The sequence below is a fragment of the Lepidochelys kempii genome, chromosome 4 (genome assembly GCF_965140265.1).
Source record: "Lepidochelys kempii isolate rLepKem1 chromosome 4, rLepKem1.hap2, whole genome shotgun sequence".
Classification (NCBI taxonomy): domain Eukaryota; kingdom Metazoa; phylum Chordata; order Testudines; family Cheloniidae; genus Lepidochelys; species Lepidochelys kempii.
Genome location: NC_133259.1, coordinates 90,067,905 through 90,086,159, shown reverse-complemented (window position 1 = coordinate 90,086,159; position 18,255 = coordinate 90,067,905). Strand labels below are relative to the sequence as shown.

Genomic DNA, 18,255 nt, shown 5'->3' with positions numbered 1-18,255 from the left:
CTATGAGGTAAACATGGTGAGGTTAACCAAGCGAAGGGATACTTTTGTTGTTACTTAGCTACCTGGTGATTAGTTATCCCACTGTAAAACCCCCACCTTGTCTGCAGTGAAGACTTAACCTTTGGGTACATCTCTACTGCACACATCTTTTGGCGGTGAGTAGAGTACATACCTGCACTATCCCCCTGGCATGGATATAAATAGCCGTATAGCTGGTGAAGTACAGCTTAGGCAAGTAGAGAGAGTCAAGACACTCCTGAAGGGTGTGAGTAAATATGTGAGCACATACACTCCTCTATCTGCCCAAGCCATACCTCTCTGTCTACACTGCTATCAGCAGTGTAGTGTCCTGCTACCAGAGCCTCTCTCCTCTGCAGGAAAAGACTCCCCCAGCAGGGAAAGGCTCTAGCTGGGAGGAAAGGCTCTGCAAGCTCCCTACCACTGCAGCCCTTCCCCGCTGCAGGAAAAGACTCTGATGGAGGGGGAAGGCTCCATCAGCTACCCATTGCTGGAGCATTTCCTCTCCAGGGGGAAGGCTCTGGCAAGGGGAGAGGAAGTGGGGAAAGGCTCTGTCAGCTCCACACTGTTGGAGATCTTCCCCCACCACAAGGAAACTCTCTGGCAACTCCCCACTGCTGGAACCCTTCCACAGCTGCAGGAAAAGGGTCTGGCAGAGTGAAGAGGGTCTGGCTGCAAGGAGGCAGCCTTTCCCCAATGCTTCCTCCTTGGCAGAGCCTTTCCTTGCTGTGGCAAAAGGCTCCGGCAGTGGGGAGCTGCTGAAGCCTTTCCCCATGCTGTCTCTCTGCCAGATCCTTTCACTGACACAAGTAGCTACACACCACCGTGTGGACACAGCCTGCTTTTCACTTTGGTACGTAGCTACACATACACTACGTGCTGCGGCCAGTGGTGTGCAGTGCAGATGTAACCTTAGGTTCAGTATGCTCCGCAGCTCTTTTCAAACTGGGAATCTGGTAAACATGATTTAAAGTGTGGTTCACTTTGAAAAAGGACAATATAAAAATTGGTTCTTCTTACTTTGTCAATCTGCTCCATGTATGGATTTTAGCTGTTCACTTTAGTGACAAAAAGTATGTTTTTACTACTGGCAGCCCTCCAGATCCAACATACTTCTAGCAGAGTAAACTGAGTTCTTACCTGACTAGCACATTATCACCAGAATTGTTTCCTAAGTTCCAACTGCACAGCCATCTCCACAAACCCCTGCCTTCCAATTCTGTCCTGCGTTATGCAAGTGCAACCCTATTATCGTCAGTGGATGGCACAGGTGAAATTCAGGCATAATTTTGGAACAATAGGCTTGTACAGAGGGAAATGAAGGTAGCAGTGGATCCGAAGTATCTTTACAGTCAGTCATCAGTGAAGATATACAACCCAGACAGAACTAAGCTTGATTCTCTGATCCCAAGCCAAATTTGCAGGGCAGAGAGAAAATAAGACATCTTTTACTTGCACGCTAAATAAGTAAATGTGCACCTTTATCATACTTCAAAGAAAGATATTACTTCTTAAAGAGCTTTTATGAGTTTAAAGAGACTGCATCTCTAACACAAATTCCTGTGAGTGTAGGAAAGGAGGAGGAATGGAAAAAAAAAGATACGGACCTGTTAAAATGATGACTGTCATTAATTCTGTTTTAGGCAGCCTTCATTTTATAATTGTATGCTGTATCTCCTCTAGGATAGCCATTCAGGGAAACATCTGGCTTTAAACTGTTATTATGACTTCACCCACAACTCTACAGGGAGGAACATGATTGTGTCTAGGATATACTACAGTATTTATATTCTGTTATTAAGAAATCAAGGACTCAAAACTGCTAGTGTATCACACAGCCTTCGACACTTTTTCATAATGAAAACAGTGACCTCTGCTGTTTTGTGCAAGATATACTGTTTAGAAAAGCAATAAGCACAACTTAGAGGCTTTCTCCCTTTCTCGGTAAAAAAGCAGCATAATTTTACATGAATTCACTTTCTACAAAAAAGAAAAAAGGAAATAAAAGAATGCTTGTTTCAAATATTTATATGTTGTTTAGGCAGGAAATCTGGCAATTTTGTTGCGCTTGGATCCTAGTGTGGTGATTCTGTTATGAGCTGCATGAGGTGATGATCTGAGAGAACCCTAATAAAACAAAGATGCACTTACTCCTTCCCGTCATATAGTGATTTTTTTTTAACATGGATTGCAACCCTGCCACATCTCACTCACAGCAGAGGAAGAACTGGTCCTTAATTTAAATCCATTCTGGGAATCATAAACAGCTTGTTGACAGAGGTCACAGACACAGGGAAGTTCACAGTTGATTAGTTCTTCTCCACAGAGCTTTTGCAGCCAACAGGACTCACACTATGACAGAGAAGTGCCGAACTAATCAGAAACAATTTGAGATGATTGCTAATTGTTGTGTCTCCCAAGTTCCTAAATAAATGGGAAACTAATATAACCATGGATTCTGTAGCAGCTTTCAATGATTTTGGTGTATCTGATACATACAGATTTTAACCACTATTGCTGATTTGCCATCACATTGTATCTTATAAAACTTAATCTGCAGCAAGAGAGATTTAGGTTAGATAGAATGAAAAACTTTCTAACTATAAGGGTAGTTAAGGTCTGGACTAGGTTTAATGGGAGGTCGTGGAATCCCTATCATTGGAGGTTTTTAAGAACAGGCTGGACACACACTTGTTGGGATGGTCTAGGTTTACTTGCTCCTGCCTCAGTACAGGGGGCTGGACTTGATGATCTCTCTATGTCCCTTCCAACCCTACATTTCTACTAGTCTCCTAGATTTAGGCTGCAACAGTTGGAGTTTAAATTTCATCATCTCTTGATTTGATTTTTGAAAATTAAATTACACATAGACCAAATTTTGGGCCCTGACTAAGGCCATAAGGTGGTACCACAATAAATAAATAATAATAAATAAATAAATAATAAATAATAATAATAATAAATGAAAGCATGGAATGAAACAAACTAATTATGATACATTTGCAATTATTGAGTCGTACAATCACTGATAAACCACTGCAGCCCTGACCCCAGATAGCAGCAAGTGCCTCCTGGTGGGGGGCAGATTGAACTGCATTAACCACCCAGTTTTCCTGCAGGACTCCCATTCAAAGGGATGGAGGGAGATTTAAGGGGCGTGATGGAGCAGATGCTAACGGTCATAACAGGGAATGTCACTTTGCTGCGCAACAAGTCTGAGCCTGAGCTCTGATTATTATTATTTGTCTGGCGTGATACACCCTAGTTCTAGAAAAAATTCTAGGCAAGTATTTTGAATTAGGGAAATAAAAGTAATTTACATGAGGATAAACTTAGTGCCTGCAATTGCATTGGAGTACAGGAGATTTCAGATTGCCATTTCTTTTATCTTCTCTTCTCCCCCCTCCATTTACTTTTTTTTCTCCCTGTTTTCTTTTTTCCTCTACAGTTCCTTCATTTTCATTGGGTTTGTTTGATTTCTCTGTACTTGTCCACTGTAATGTTGCTGTTACTGTTATACTTGTACCCTTTTGTGCAACTCTCAAAAAACAACATAAATAAACTAAATGCTTAAATGCAAGGCATTAGGAACAAACATTACATCTTTTATTAAATGCATATTAAGTTACATTAAAGATGCTAAGGCAGTTAAATATTCCACCTCCCCTTGTTCTGTCAGCCTGCTTACTATCTCCTCACCTGCATCAGACAACTCCTCTGCCAAAACTTATGCATGCTTTCAGCCATCTCACCCTGACTGCTGCCATTTCTTCCTTTCCAGTCTCCTTAAATCCTAGTTCTCTAAACTTCATCCTATTCAGAATGACTTGGCTCTTCTTTTTAACCATAACCCAAAGCAGGAAAAGCTTACCTCATTGTTGAATCTCAGTTGGGTTTCTTATGCACTAGCAAACAGTTTGGCCAATGCCTTTTGAGTGGCTCATAAAAATCAGGACTGCTTATTACCCATCAGTTGACCAAAACCATCAGTTTGTATAAAAATAGATGAATACAATTCAGGATTATTTATGAATATTTTGGCAACATGCTTTTAAAAACAATTAGAATGCAAATAGCAATACCACCCTTGATTTGTTGTGCTTTCTCTTTCCTTTTTACCTTTTTTTTTACTCTTTCTTTTCTTTCCTTCTCCAGTGTACCTTACAGTAGGTTTTCCTCAATACTGGTTAGTAATCTGCTTTGACTTAAGTTTTCCATAAAGTTAAACAATTGTTCCCTCTTTCCTTATCTCTCCCTCAATCTCTTTCCTCCTTCTCTTCCTCCACCCCCACCCCTTTTCTGCATTTTGTTTTCTTCTTCCTGCCCCAATATTTTCTTCGATGTTTCCCTCGCTAGTCTTCCTCTGTGTCCTCATGTCTTCATTTTCATCCTTACTCCCCATCCCACCTAATCTCTCCCCCTTTCTTTTATTCTCTACTTCTCAGCCTCTCTCTCCTTTTCCTGCCCACGTTTCCTCATTGCTGATCCAACAGTTCAGCATTCAGTAAAGTACCCCAGGAAAGTCCTTGGACATGTCACTAGTACAGTAACTAAAGGCAGCAGCAGCAGTTAAGATGGTCATTTATAATCTTTTAAATCAGAGTGCTGGACCAGGGACAAAAAGTGAGAGACTTCCTTGAAAATCTGGGTTGCTCTGTGGATCATGGATGGGCAGTTTTCATATCAACTGAGCTTAAAGAAACAAATGTTCACAACTCAAATACCCAGACACATATATATGAAATGCAGGGGAAATATTAACATAAGAAATGACCTGCTATTGTATAAAAAATTTAAGCCTTCTTATTTAATTTTATATAACCTGATGGTTTAAAATTTTATGCTGGCAATTTGATTTAAAAATGCAGTTCAGTTCAGAAGAGTTGTGCCATTACTCGTGTTAATAGAGAGATGCTGGTGAGCTGTAGACTCACTCGACATACATTATAACCGTGAACAGCATTTTATTTAAGTATTATTTGTTCTAACTTCTTTACAACTAAAAGTTTATTTACAAAATTTACAGAAAACTGACCAAGACCCCAATCTGACTAATTTGGGTAGACTCGGTACCAGTTGACTTCATAGAGGATCTATGTGGCTCCTGGGTCCACCCATGAGCTTAAATTACCAAAATTGGGGACCGATTTAAAACATGCTGTATTTGGGTGGAACTCCTCCAGAAGTCAATGATGTGGCACCCACTTACACCAGATCTGAATTTTGTCCAGCCTTCTGAACACATCAAACTCTGAATGCAAGGAAAATGGGGTTCTACTTTATGGCGGTTCTTTACTTCCACTTTACGTTCCACTTCAACATAGCTGCAGCAGTCAGTAACAGCTACAGTTAAGGCTGCCTGCTTCCATTCTAAAGGCCCTTTTCCAGTTGCCCATAACTGTTAAATGTTAACTGTTGGGCCTGAAATCTTCCACAATTTATTCTTCTCAAAGGGTCAATATTTTTGGAACACAGGACCAAAAATAGTTCAGCCACTTCTGAGAACACAGATTGTGGGAACAAAAATAGATTTTCGCTATTCTAAATTTTTTTGCAACCGTTTTTTGAATAGCTCCAGCACTGAGGTGGTAATAGCTAGAAAGTTTAAACCTGTGCCTTAGGTCAGTTATATACTTTACTGTGGTCCGGTCAAAATACATTTTAAAATTTAATTTTTAGAATGTACATTGTGAAATTTTAACAGCCTAGAGTTATTTAATAAAACAATATTAATAACTTGAACATCTATAGCAATTTCCATCCAATGATTTCAGAGTGCATTAAAACATTAATTAGGGAATTTGACCTCACAGCTCTCACATGAGGCTATTATTTATGTTATACAGATGGGGTAAACCGAGGCACAGAAAGTTTAAGTGACTCGTACGATGAGTCAACAGCAGCATCTAGAAAAGAACCCAGATCTCTTGCTGTCAGACCCTTACTTTAACCACAAGAACAGGCTGTCCCTCACATGACATTAGATGTACTCAATTTGCTAATTTCAGTCTCATTTCATTCTGGCTTTTTTCTGTTTTCACACATGACACATGACTGAGGTCACTCATATTTAACACTAGCAGCCTTATTTTAATTCCTTAATTCTAGAGTTTTAAGGAGGTAACGAGTATATTTCAGGTTTATTTTAACACCAAACATATTCCCCCACAGGGGAGGGAGCACTGTGAAATGTAGTCTCTACTAGCGTGGACAGTGCAACCTGCACCTTTCACCCTGCACCAGCCAATGGACTGGAGAAAATAAAAAAACTTTTGCTAGACCTTCTTACCATGATTCACTTCCATCCACGGACAATAAGTATTAGAAACATTTTATTACATTTGTTCTCTCAAGTTGTCCTGATATACATAACTGCACCATGGTTTTTACATACCAGCACGGCATGTTTCATGCTCATTTTCAGGGGACTTGTTACCCATCCAAAAGGAAAAAAATAGTACAAAAAGACAGACTCTGATTAACTGAGGCCAGCTCAGCAAGAGGAGATCTATGAATTATTACATTTCTGACCCTCACAGCAATGCAGATTCCGGGGCTTGCCAAGAACAAATTAGGCTGTCTGCATTTGTTACTCCTCCCCAGGAAAAAGTCCCTTCTAGGTGGAAGAAATAAGATGCTGTGCCAACACTAGAGAACAAAAAAAAACTAAAGCTAAAGGTTCCCTTTCCAAAGTCTCATTTGGAGAGTTTCATGATTTTTCAGACTGATGATATGACCCAAATATTTTTTAAAAAATAAACATGAATTAAAACCCTGCAAAACCAAGACATTAATTTTCCTCTGAGATGTCTAGGCTTTGAATTTCCATAGCTTTGTGTCAAACAGATGCCCCCTTGTGGTCCCTCAGGGTCATAGTGTGAGAAGAGCTCCTACCTGACCTGCATCTGGGACCTTTTGGGCTCTGAAGGAAGGTAGCAGTCCAAATATGACTCCCAAACACTCTGATATCTTCCCAGTATCACTTCTATTTCCACATACAACTGGCTGTCCCTCCATATAGGAATAAGGTACAACAGGGCACAGACTCTGGGATGCTTTCCTTCTTTCCAAAAGCATCACAAAGCTTGGCACATTAATAGGTTTAAACAAAGGCAAAGAGGAAGCCCAAACAATTTTCTCTGAAGCTTGCACTGGAAGCCTTTCTGGAAGATTGAAATGAAATGGTCAAACTCCCCTTTGTCCTGAAGGCTGCCTTCTTAACAGAACACAGTTCATGTGGCACCAGCAATGGTAGCCTAATTTTTCAAAAGTGGGTATATTATAACTCTGGAGTGAGTGATCTGATTTTCAGAGGAGACGAGCACCCACAGCTCCGAATGAAAATCAAAGGGCTTGTCTTCACCGTACAGTTACCTTTAGTTATAACTCAAGTGCTACCCCTAACTCGAGTCCCATCTACACAAACACCCCTTACCTCCAGTGTGGTGGTACTTTTCACTTGAGTTGGCTGGCCTTTGGAATCTCCATCGTTGGAGATTTTTAAGAATAGGTTAGACAAACACCTGTCGGCGTGGTCCTGCCATGAGTGCAGGGGACTGGACAAGATGACTTCTTGAAGTTCCCTCAAGTCCTACAATTCTACGATTAATTTCTGGATAACTGGCTCTCCTTTTGCTTCGAACATAGTTCATAAGATAAATCAGAATACAGCCTATATAATGGTTATCAATACAAGAAAACCCAGATGAGGATAAGAAAAATGAGTAAATAATTGCGTAAGAATTACAGAGAGAACAGGAGAAAACTCAACAGAAAAAGCATAATAGGCAGGTAAACCACATTTTTGTGAATTTGTCTTATTCTGTGTCCCCTTATTCCTGCCTGTGATACAAAGGATGAATCTTTCCTAAACCTCCCATTTTTAATGTTGAAACAAGCAGTCACTGACTACACACCCTTCACTTAATTACTGGTTTCTCTGCATTTGCTCTGTATATAAACAAGTAGTGTTAAGGGCTTGAGTTTACTCAAGACAGGTGTGGAGTGTTGCACATACAGTATTGGCAACCCAAACCACCCAAAAATCATGAGTCAGGCTGCAAAAATCATGAGTGGCTTAAAAATTATGGGATTTATAAAATATTAAATTGTATTTACCTTGTGGTGTTGGAATATATAGGAGTCACATTTTCAAGCTCTCCTCCACAGCCATAAGGAATAGAAACTTCCTTAAAGAAATGCAGGTGGCAACCTGAATCCAACAACTATGTTCTAAGAAAAACCCAAAATATTGTGAGACTTGGGGAAAAATTGTGAGAGTTGGCAACACTGCGATGCATAAATGTAAGTTGTACGGTGATGAACACGACAGGGAGTGCAGGGGACCTGATCCTCCATTAATGACAGTGCTAGTGACCACCAAGTTATTTAAGCCTAGCAGCAGGGGGAGCAGGTAGCTAGTTAAGCGCCTCATTTGCATGCTGAGGATCACACTTCACATCAGGATTCCTCAGACTTCCCCATTCTCTTGTCTCGTTCTGTGGTTTTCTTACCTTGTACAATTTAGAGATGGGAGTGTGGCTGTCCAAGGGGCTAAGAGTTGTTTCTGATCAATGAGGAGGACTACGCTCAGTGTTGAACTTCGCTTTCACCCAGGCCTAGCCCCACACTCAAACAACTACCTTGCACTCCCCACTGTGTGCTCTGCAAGGCTTCGTGGATTCGTGCCCTCAGTGTATTTTTTGTACTTGCAAGAAAAGAAACCTTCAAGACTTTTACAGTAAGTAAGACGATCTCTTTCCTCTGCGAGTGGTAAACATGCAGCTATTCAATTGCACTCCATAAATATGAACCATATGACCACCAGTAAGGAAAAGCAAAGTTGTTATAGGCTACAGCTTAGGATCACTAAGCACCAGACCTTTTAAATCCTTGCACTGTGACAGCTTTGCCTGTGAACCTCAGACTTGTTCACCAGTTGGGACATTGCCATAACAGATATTAACTCTCCCCTTTAACCCCACCAAAAAAGTGTTTTGCCAGTGCCTCACTAGACATGGATTAACAGACGCTAATCTCTCTCTCTCTCTCTGTGTCCCTTCGTTCCAGGCCCTGGCATGCTTGCCACCATCTCTTTTTTTCTTTTGGATTTTCTCTGCCACTCTTTCTGTTTTCTACTTTATTTACCTTTATGTTTTGCTTTTACTAGTTTTGCTCTTCCTTGGTTTTTGTTCTCTCCCTGCTGTCAGCTCTCCCTCTGTAGGGAGGCATTTCTGCAGAACCTCTCTATTCCATTCCAAAGACTGCCAGAGGTGCTGAATAAGAAACACTAGGGACAAGACTGCAGCCAGGAAGCTCATTTCACTGGCGGCCTCATCCAAATTAGACCCAAGAGCACCCAATGGTGGCTCTGTGGAACTTGACTGCAAGTGTCCTTTCAGCTCAGCTGAATGCCAAGGGAGCAGAAAAGAGAAACGTGGGATGTCTGGCTGCTGTCTGACCGGTACATGTACAGTGCGCCCCCCAGACAGCGACATGAAGGGTGGCAGCAGGAACAGGGAGGAAAGGCAAGTGTCTTTCAAGGAGTTGTCTGCAGGTGTACTCCCAAAATGCAGTGAGCACATGATGGATCTAAGAGCCCTTAGTTTTCTCTGCCCGGGGCCATACGCAAACTACGCAGCTGCATAGGGCACCAGGAAATTTGGGGCACCAAACTGCCACAAATTTCCTGGTGCCCTACACAGCTGCGTGCTGCTCCAGCCTGATCCCCCGGCCGGCTGAGTCGGCCAGGAAAGCTGCCCCCACCCCAGCTCTTTCCACCCCAGCCCCACCCCCACTCCATCCCTTCCTCTGAGCTACGTCCCGGGGGACTCCAGCAGGGGTCGGGGGCGCCCTGCACTCACCGGGCTGTGGGACGTGAAACGACCCGGCCCCGGCTGGCCCCGCTCTGCCAGCTCCCAGCCGCGCTGCAGGTGAGTGCTGGGGGGGCAGTTCCCGCCTGCCCCCCAAGTCCCAAGGCTGGGAGCCAGGGGAGCCAAGCGGGCTGGGACCGGGTCACTCCACTTCCCGCTGCCACCGGGTAGCAGGAAGGGGAGTGACCTGGCCCCAACCCTCTCTGCTCTGCCGGCTCGTGCTGGGGGACAGTTTCCCTCCTGCCCCCCACAGATCTGGGGTGCAGTTCACCCCCACCCCACCCTGCAGAGGCCTGGGGCCCACCCCCGCGGAGGCCTGGGGCCGGCCCCCCAGTGGGGGGCTGCGTAGGGCACCATGATGTCTTAATTATCTTCTACCCCTCTCCTGTCTATCTCCAGAGTCCATGGATTCTACAGTGTAGGCAGGAAGTGTGTGAACAGAAGGTCCTTAATCATGAAAAGTACTCTTCTTCACTAGTATATTTTTTTTCAAAGGGAGTTTGTTACTAATTCCTTTGGCAATAAAAATGGAAAAATTAAAGAAGGTAACGTAAGTTTAAAAAAAAGCTAAGAGAAAAAATAGGAAAAAAATAATTCTCTAGTATATTAGAATTAGAAGTACTGTTAGTCTAGCTTCAGAAGGAAAAACTCACTAGGATCCTGGCAATATGTTAATTTGTTTATTATTACTGGATTGGAATGTGACATAAGAGAGATGGGTAAATCTAGCGATATTTTTCAAATCTTTAAGAAGTTTCTCATCAGAAGAAAGTAAACAAGAGGAAGGGGGAGCCTATTTATTTGAGTAAATACATAGTTCAACAAGTCAAAAATAACCTTGATTGATTCTTAAGTATTATCCTGGACTTCCAAATGAATACTTTGGTTCCCTTTTAATTAGAGAACTGGATAGTTACAGTGTTCTATAAAGAGAAGCCATATTTAGACATTTAGTCTTTAGCCACAAAATGAAATCCAGCAATAACGCACATGCTCAGGACTTGCATATGGCACTTGGTAAATGATTAAACGACTATAGGAGACTGTGTGTCTGACTCAGAACTCCAAAACAAGACGCTGTCCAATCCCCCTCCTGTAAATAAAGCCCTTGTGACTGAAAGTTTGGCATGAAAGAAAATATACTTATAAAAACCTAAAGTGAAAAGCAACTCAACTTATACAATACCAACTGACATGCATGATCTTAAATAGCACACTTCTCAGATTCCCATGTAATATAGGTCAGTTACGTTAACCTTCCACACAAGTTAGAGCAGACTGCCATTCTGACTTTACAAAACTCATATACGTCTTAAGGCAACTTGACGATTGTCACTAGGGAGTGACAGCCTTAGAAATGGTTAAACACAAAAACAACAGGAAGCAGTGCTGAGCAGGAAGTGCAACTTAAATGTATTATTTTTTTCATGAAACAGGTAAATAAATGAATAAATACAATATGCAAGAGGCTCATAATGTTAGAGCTGCCTCTGGAAGAATTAAAATGGCTCTAATGTAATGAAAACTATAGCATATGTTTCCTCAGCCTTCTCCTACTAGATATTTCTCAAGATGGTTTACAAGGCAATTAAATAAACAACAATGATGTCTTTGAGTCCCAGTAGCTTCTTTAAGTAGTTTTGCTTGTGATGTATTATTGGACTACCATATCATAGCAAAGTTTCCAGGAAAAATGCTAAAACATTTTACTAACTGAATAGTGAAATAGCATGCAGACCTTATTAAACATAGGTGTTACTGACGCTCTAGGGATGTTAGTGGTTCCTGACATTTCATAACACATTCCAATAAAGTAAGAGACGCAATTGCAATACCCCAACAGGCAAAACACAATTGCATGTTCAAAACAGAGAAATAGTCTGGTACTACCATATGGGGATCAGAGTTTGCAATTTAACTTTAGCCGCTTGGGAAAGTTTCAGGAACAACACTGGTGGGCTCCAGCGTTGGAGAGCAACTGTGGGAGAAAAGAATATTTTCAAAACAAAGGTGGTTGTACAATAGCAGCCATGAGTTGAATTCTGGGCATTTTTGTTCAACATTTACCTTACCCTATAAAAACAAACATCTTTTAAATAATAGCAAATGATGCTGCATTTGTCAACAGAATTTTAACAGAGCCTTTTCTTCTGGTTAAAATTCACCCAAGCACAGAAGGGCTAAAGTCCACTGCCTTAACTAAGGGTTGCCATGAGGCTGCACAAGTAGGAGAATGACTGTATGCACACTGCAGATGGGGATTCCACACCAGAGTAATATAGGACAGCATAGGAAAGGCTGTTTGAGATGGACTGGGGAAGAAACCTGGAATCTGCCAGCATTATGGACCTTATGCTGGAATAGTGACTCTGGAGGGCTATGTTGCAGCCTCATGGCCAGCATACAACCTTGAGGGGTGGATTTATTCCCGCAATCCCCATGACATACTCTGAACACAGCCAGAGTAATCAGAGTAGGTACATATATAATCAGAGTTTTTCATCCAGTGGGTTTTTTTTCATCCAGTACATGTTTTTTATCCAGTGAGTCCTGTGATGTAGTGAATGGGCCACAAGACTGCAAGAAATCCACTCCTGAGCTCCAATCCCAGCTGTGCTATTAACTCATTGTGTGTGGCCTTGGGCAAGTCAATTACCCTCTCTGTCTGTCAATGTCTCCATCTGTAAAATGAAGATAGTATTTGCCTGCCTCACAGCGGTGTTATGAGCATAAAGTACCTAATGTTTGTACTACACCTTGAAGATGTAAAATATTACAGGCCTGACTCTCTTTACACCAACACTCCTTTATACTACCCAAAATAGTGTAAAGGGGCCTTAGTGTAAATGAGAATCAGATCCTGTGCGTTAAGCATTAATATTAGAGAGGTGTTTACCAAACATAATCTTTTAATCCTTTGTGGAAAGGGTTAGGAATAATGTGGTGGGTTTTTTATTATTATTGATACCACATTCACTTATTGCTCCATATATAATGCAAATCTGCAGACACCTGTTTTATATCTGTGAATATCCACGGACTATGTTTGTGGATCGCGGATCGGATGCAGATACAAATTTTATTTCTGTGCAGGGTTCTATCCATATACATTAGGAGCAAGAGAAAGATGTTGGAAAATGTAAATCCTCCACTTCATTAGCTAGGTTGGATATTAGGAAAAAACTATTTCACTAGGAGGGTGGTGAAGCACTGGAATGGGTTACCAAGGGTGGTGGTGGAATCTCCATCCTCAGAGGTTTTTAAGGCCTGGCTTGACAAAGCCCTGGCTGGGATGATTTAGTTGGGGTTGGTCCTGCTTTGAGCAACGGGTTGGACTAGATGACCTTCTGAGGTCTCTTCCAATCCTAATCTTCTATGATTCTATGACTCTGGAAAGATAATGGAGCAAATAATTAAGCAATCGATTTGCAAACACTTAGAAGATAATGAAAAACTTCCTAACTGTTAGGGTAGCCTGGAATAAATTGCCTACAGAGGTTGTGGAATCTCCATCATTGGAGATTTTTAAGAGTAGGTTAGCCAAACACCTATCAGGAATGGTCTTGATAATACTTAGTCCTGCCAAAGAGGACCCAGGGAATTGCAGACTGACCAGCCTGTCTTCAATACCTGTAAAGATACTGGAACAAATAAACAATCAATTTGTAAATACCCAGAGGATAACAGAATTACAAAAAATAGCCAGCGTGGATTTGTCAAGAACAAATCATGCCAAACCAACCTATTTTCCCTCTTTGACCAGGTTATTGGCCTAGTGGATGAGGGAAAACTGTAGACATGCTATATCTTGATTTTAATAAGGCTTTTGTCACAGTCCCACATGACATTCTCATAAATAAACTTCGGAAATGTGGTTTAGATGAAGTTACTGTATTGCACAACTGGTTGAAAGCCTGTATTCAAAGAGTAGTTATCAATGGTTCACTGTCAAACTGGCAGGGCATATCTTGTGAGGTTCCACAGAGGCCAGTCCTGGGTCTGGTACCATTTAATATTTTTATTAATGACGTGGATAATGGAGTGCAGAGTAAAGCTTATAAAATTTGCAGATGACATCAAGCTGGGAGGGGTTGCTAGCACTTTGGGGGACAGGATGAGAATTCAAAATGACCTTGAAAAATTGGAAGAGAGTTCTGAGGAGAACAACACAAAATGATCAAAGGTTTAGAAAATCTGACCTATGAGGAAAGGTTTAAAAAACTGGGCATGTTTAATCTTGAGAAAAGAAGACTAATGTGGGATCTGATAACAGTCTTCAAATATGTTAAGGACTGTTAGAAAGAGGATGGTGATCAGTTGTTCTCCATGTCCACTGAAGGTAGGAAAAGAAATAATTGGCTTCCATCAAGCACAATTCAGGTTAGATATTAGGAAAAATTTTCTAACCATAAGGGTAGTTAAGATCTGGAATAGGCTTCCAAGGGAGTTTGTGGAATCCCATCACTAGAGGTTTTTAAGAGCAGGTTGGACAAACACCTGTCAGGGATGGGCTAGGTTTACTTGGTCCTGCCTCAATGCAGTGGGCTGGACTCGATGGCTTCTTTAGATCCCTTCTAGTCCTACATTTCTATGATTCTATGACATTACCCAGTCTGATACACTTTCTTAGACAGTTTGTAACAGTAGAAGGAAAGAGAAAAGATACATGTAGGTAGGTTTTGAGGTTGAAGTCATACAGAGGAGTAAGTAGTTACACTTTAAGAAAAAGAAATGGTGCTGGGGGATCGAGCTGTTGATATGACACCATGCCCATTAGGTATACTATTGTTAGGTGAAGCAGTAAAAGCTGATGCTGTTTCACTAAATATAAAGGCTAGTTTTAAATGTTCAAACATGATCAGACCCTCTGGCACCCAAAGAGGAATGATTTTTAACTTGTCCATATTTCATTACGATACATAATTATTCTATGTGCTTGTATAAGCCATATGCCAATACGCATACTACCACTCCACTCTCCCCTGTTTTAAACTGGGTACACCATATACCCAGGTTTGGTGTCAGAAATATCCCACCGTGATTACAGTCCTACTTTAATTAACCAAGCCCTAAAACGTTATTAAAACAGATGAGAATACATACTGTAATAAGTCCACCAAGAGATTTGTCTATTCAGACAGCAGAGTTACATGTGTCATGGGTGAATTTCTCTGAACAATCCGTTATATCTAATCACAAGAATGAGGTTAGAACATCCTTAAAAGACCACACTTTTGGAAACCTATCATCTATCTCTAGACAATGTTTAACGGGTAAATATATTAAGTTAACTCAAGCATAGCCGCTGGAATTAGGGGTGCTGGAGGTGCTGCTGCTGCACCCCCTGGCTTGAAGTGGTTTCCATTATATACGGGGTTTACCATTTACCTCAGCACCTCCACTATACAAATTGTTCCAGCAACTCTGAACTCAAGTCTTCACATTCCTGTTCTAGTGAAGTCAATATTTTATCCTTTTGGTTCCATGTCTAATAACTGCATTTCAGATATCAAAGCAATACACATAAATACCTTCAGGAAAACAAAACTATACGTCAAGATTTCCAGATCACGTCTTGACAAAACATCCATGCAGTAATTCAACAGGAACACATTTTACGACAGCACCAGAAGTCTGACTGAATTTTTAACATTTTGAAATAGTTTGTGACTTTTTGCATTTCATTTCTCCCAAGATAGAGGAAAGGGGAGGAGAGAGGGGCTATAATTTTACATGTTTGCTGTTTTGACAATTAGAACAATTCAGTTTCTATTACCAGAGCAGTATTGTTATGGGCCTTGCTTGTAATAAAACCTTCATACTAAATCTCTGTGCACTTTATGAATTTCACTACATCTTTACATAAAAAAATCCTCAGATTCCTTTAATAATACCAGAAAATAGTTCCAGCTTTCTGCAGCTGCAAAAGTTTGCCCTCCCTAGAGATCTGCAATGGTGCAACTCACGCTTCCAATCAAAACAGTGACATAGTGGATATGATTTACAGTCTAGAGGGGTTTGATTGGGGAATAGTACACTACTGAGCAAATATTAAACTATAGAGAATTTTTAACGTGTAGTCCTTTCTATCTTTGCAACAAAACAAGCCAAAAACAATTTCCTGCCCAAAAGCTAAGGGAAATGGGAACTTGTATTTAAGGTTTCTTTTCCTCTGTTGTCGAGGTTTCAACCAGCAACTTTCACCCATAACTGAGACCGGCTCCTTAAACAACTTTAGCCTTATAATTTTAAATAGAAACCATCTGCACTTTTACACCAAAGGCAACGCAATACTTAGATTGTAACAAGGAACAATATTTATAAGGTCAGCCTCAGACTAAAACTGTCTCTCAGGTAGATCTGGCAGAGTTTTCCTAACTGAATTCCTGGGGATTAACTAATGAAGGGAGCAATCAGAAAAGTGAAAGATTTATTTTGAAAGCATCAATTTGGTATGAAGATGACATTTCAATTTCTGCATGCAAGCAGAATATCTTTGTAGGCTATTCTTTTCTGTCAGTACTAAGAGCATCAACTCTTTTGTGATTCCTTTCGGTTGTTTGCATTAGATTTGCCTAAAGAAGAGCAAATTTGGAAACTATGCACAAAGTCTTCATAAGTTTGATTGTCTAGAACTAAAAAAAGTTTAGAATGGTTTAGACTACAAGTCCGTACTCAAGAATGGCAATGTGTGAACAGTCTAATTTACCGTAATAATATTGCTTTCAGCTCTCAGTATCTTATAAAGTTTTAGCATCTTAATTTTGATAAGCGTTCCAACCTACTTTGTTTTTTGAATAGCTATCTAGCTACATACATTTGCACTTTGTGAAAGTGAACTCAGTTGTCTTTAACAAAATATATATGTACATAAAAAGAGCATAAATTGTGTATTTTAACATTGGCTTTATGGACTTCTGCCACTTTCATCTGACTGGAAAAGTGGAAAAATTGTAGCAGCCTAAAGGTCAATGTTACAAAACCGTCTCACTTACGTATTCATGCATGGCGATTTAAAAATAATTGAAATGCTGTTAGCTATGAGAAAACCACAATGATGCTGTAGTGATTCACCACTTGACAGAGATTTCAAGCCACAAATACAAACTGTACATGAAGTCTTTATGAATTGCAGAGTCTAACTATCAAGGGATATGTCTATTAGTGAAATATTAGCAATTGTCACTATTCTTCATTATAAAATTGCAGAGAAATATCCGGTGAAGAAAGAAGCAATATTGAAACTGTTAGTTGCAATTCTAAGTGTAAATATACGGTTAGAATCTAGTATTATCACATGTGTTACATATTAAGTAGAAAGCCTGGGGCTATTTGTCTGGTCTACATTTAATCTGAAGTTCCTTTTATTCTTTTTTCTAAGAAACTAATTTTTAAAAAGATTTTCAGATTTTCCACCTATTTTTCTAACTCTCATGAAGCAGAATCCAATTTCTCCTATATAATTATTTTTGTTTAGATTTTAGTTTTCAGAGATGAAGCAGTCCTTTCCCAGCCTAGATCATGAGTCTATTTCAGTTATACAGTTAAAAACACATCTGCATTTATGGAGTTAATTGTCATCTTATTAATTTTACTCAGACTTTTTTTTTTTTTTTTTTTTTAGAGAAGCCTAATGAAAACCATGTTTATATGCTCAAAGGCACAGAGGAAATTCATTACTCTGAGGAATAACACACTCCATAAGTTAAATGAAAGTAATCTTATTTATGACAGGAAGAGGCCTTCACTAGACTGAACCCCACCACACTTGGACTGATACTAGCAGTCTGAAAGAAGCTGCAAATTCAGGAACCAGTTTCAAATGGAAACCTCATCACAGCAATAAACACATTTGCAGTTTAGTTTTGAAAACATTCAAAATCCTTAGAAGAGGACATATCCTGCTGTTATAGTCACTAAGCAAATTTACCAAAATATGCGTATCAGCTGAAAACAATAATGAAATGGTAAGAATGTAATCATTCCTTCCCCCACTTTAACATAAAGTGTCCCACAGGCTCCTTCTGTCAGTATTCACAATGACACATACCTGTGTTGACAGCCAAGCTTCCTCATTATCAGTTGGTCATTAGTACTCAGTCTAGTACCATTGCTGGGCATTGCTAGAATACCCAGTGTTCACTACTGCATTGTATACCGTCTTTGGAGTTAACTCACTTTACAATTTTATTTATTTTTAGGTGGGGGGAAGGGACTTGAACCTGTGATTGACTCTGTATGGGTGGACAATCAGTCTGCGGCCCAGCTGTGAACAACACGTTGCAGGACTGGGGCATTAATTTGTAAAATAAAACTGATTTTGAAAGTCTCAGGAGGCACATACCCTACTCTGTACAACTTTTAA

The 18,255-nt window shown here is 40.4% G+C and overlaps 1 protein-coding gene across 2 annotated transcripts in view; it reads right to left on the bottom strand.

The window, feature by feature from the left end:
• The window catches only part of SCFD2 (sec1 family domain containing 2), a 312,542-nt gene that overhangs the window by 80,334 nt on the left and 213,953 nt on the right, over positions 1-18,255 (bottom strand). The window contains exon 6 of one of the 2 annotated variants that reach the window (XM_073342057.1): positions 8,137-8,250. The exons of the other annotated variant lie outside the window; for it this stretch is intronic. Coding sequence (XP_073198158.1) covers positions 8,162-8,250 — 89 coding nt within the window. The 3' untranslated portion in view covers positions 8,137-8,161. The remainder of the gene's footprint in view (positions 1-8,136; positions 8,251-18,255) is intronic. 2 annotated transcript variants of the gene reach the window in all.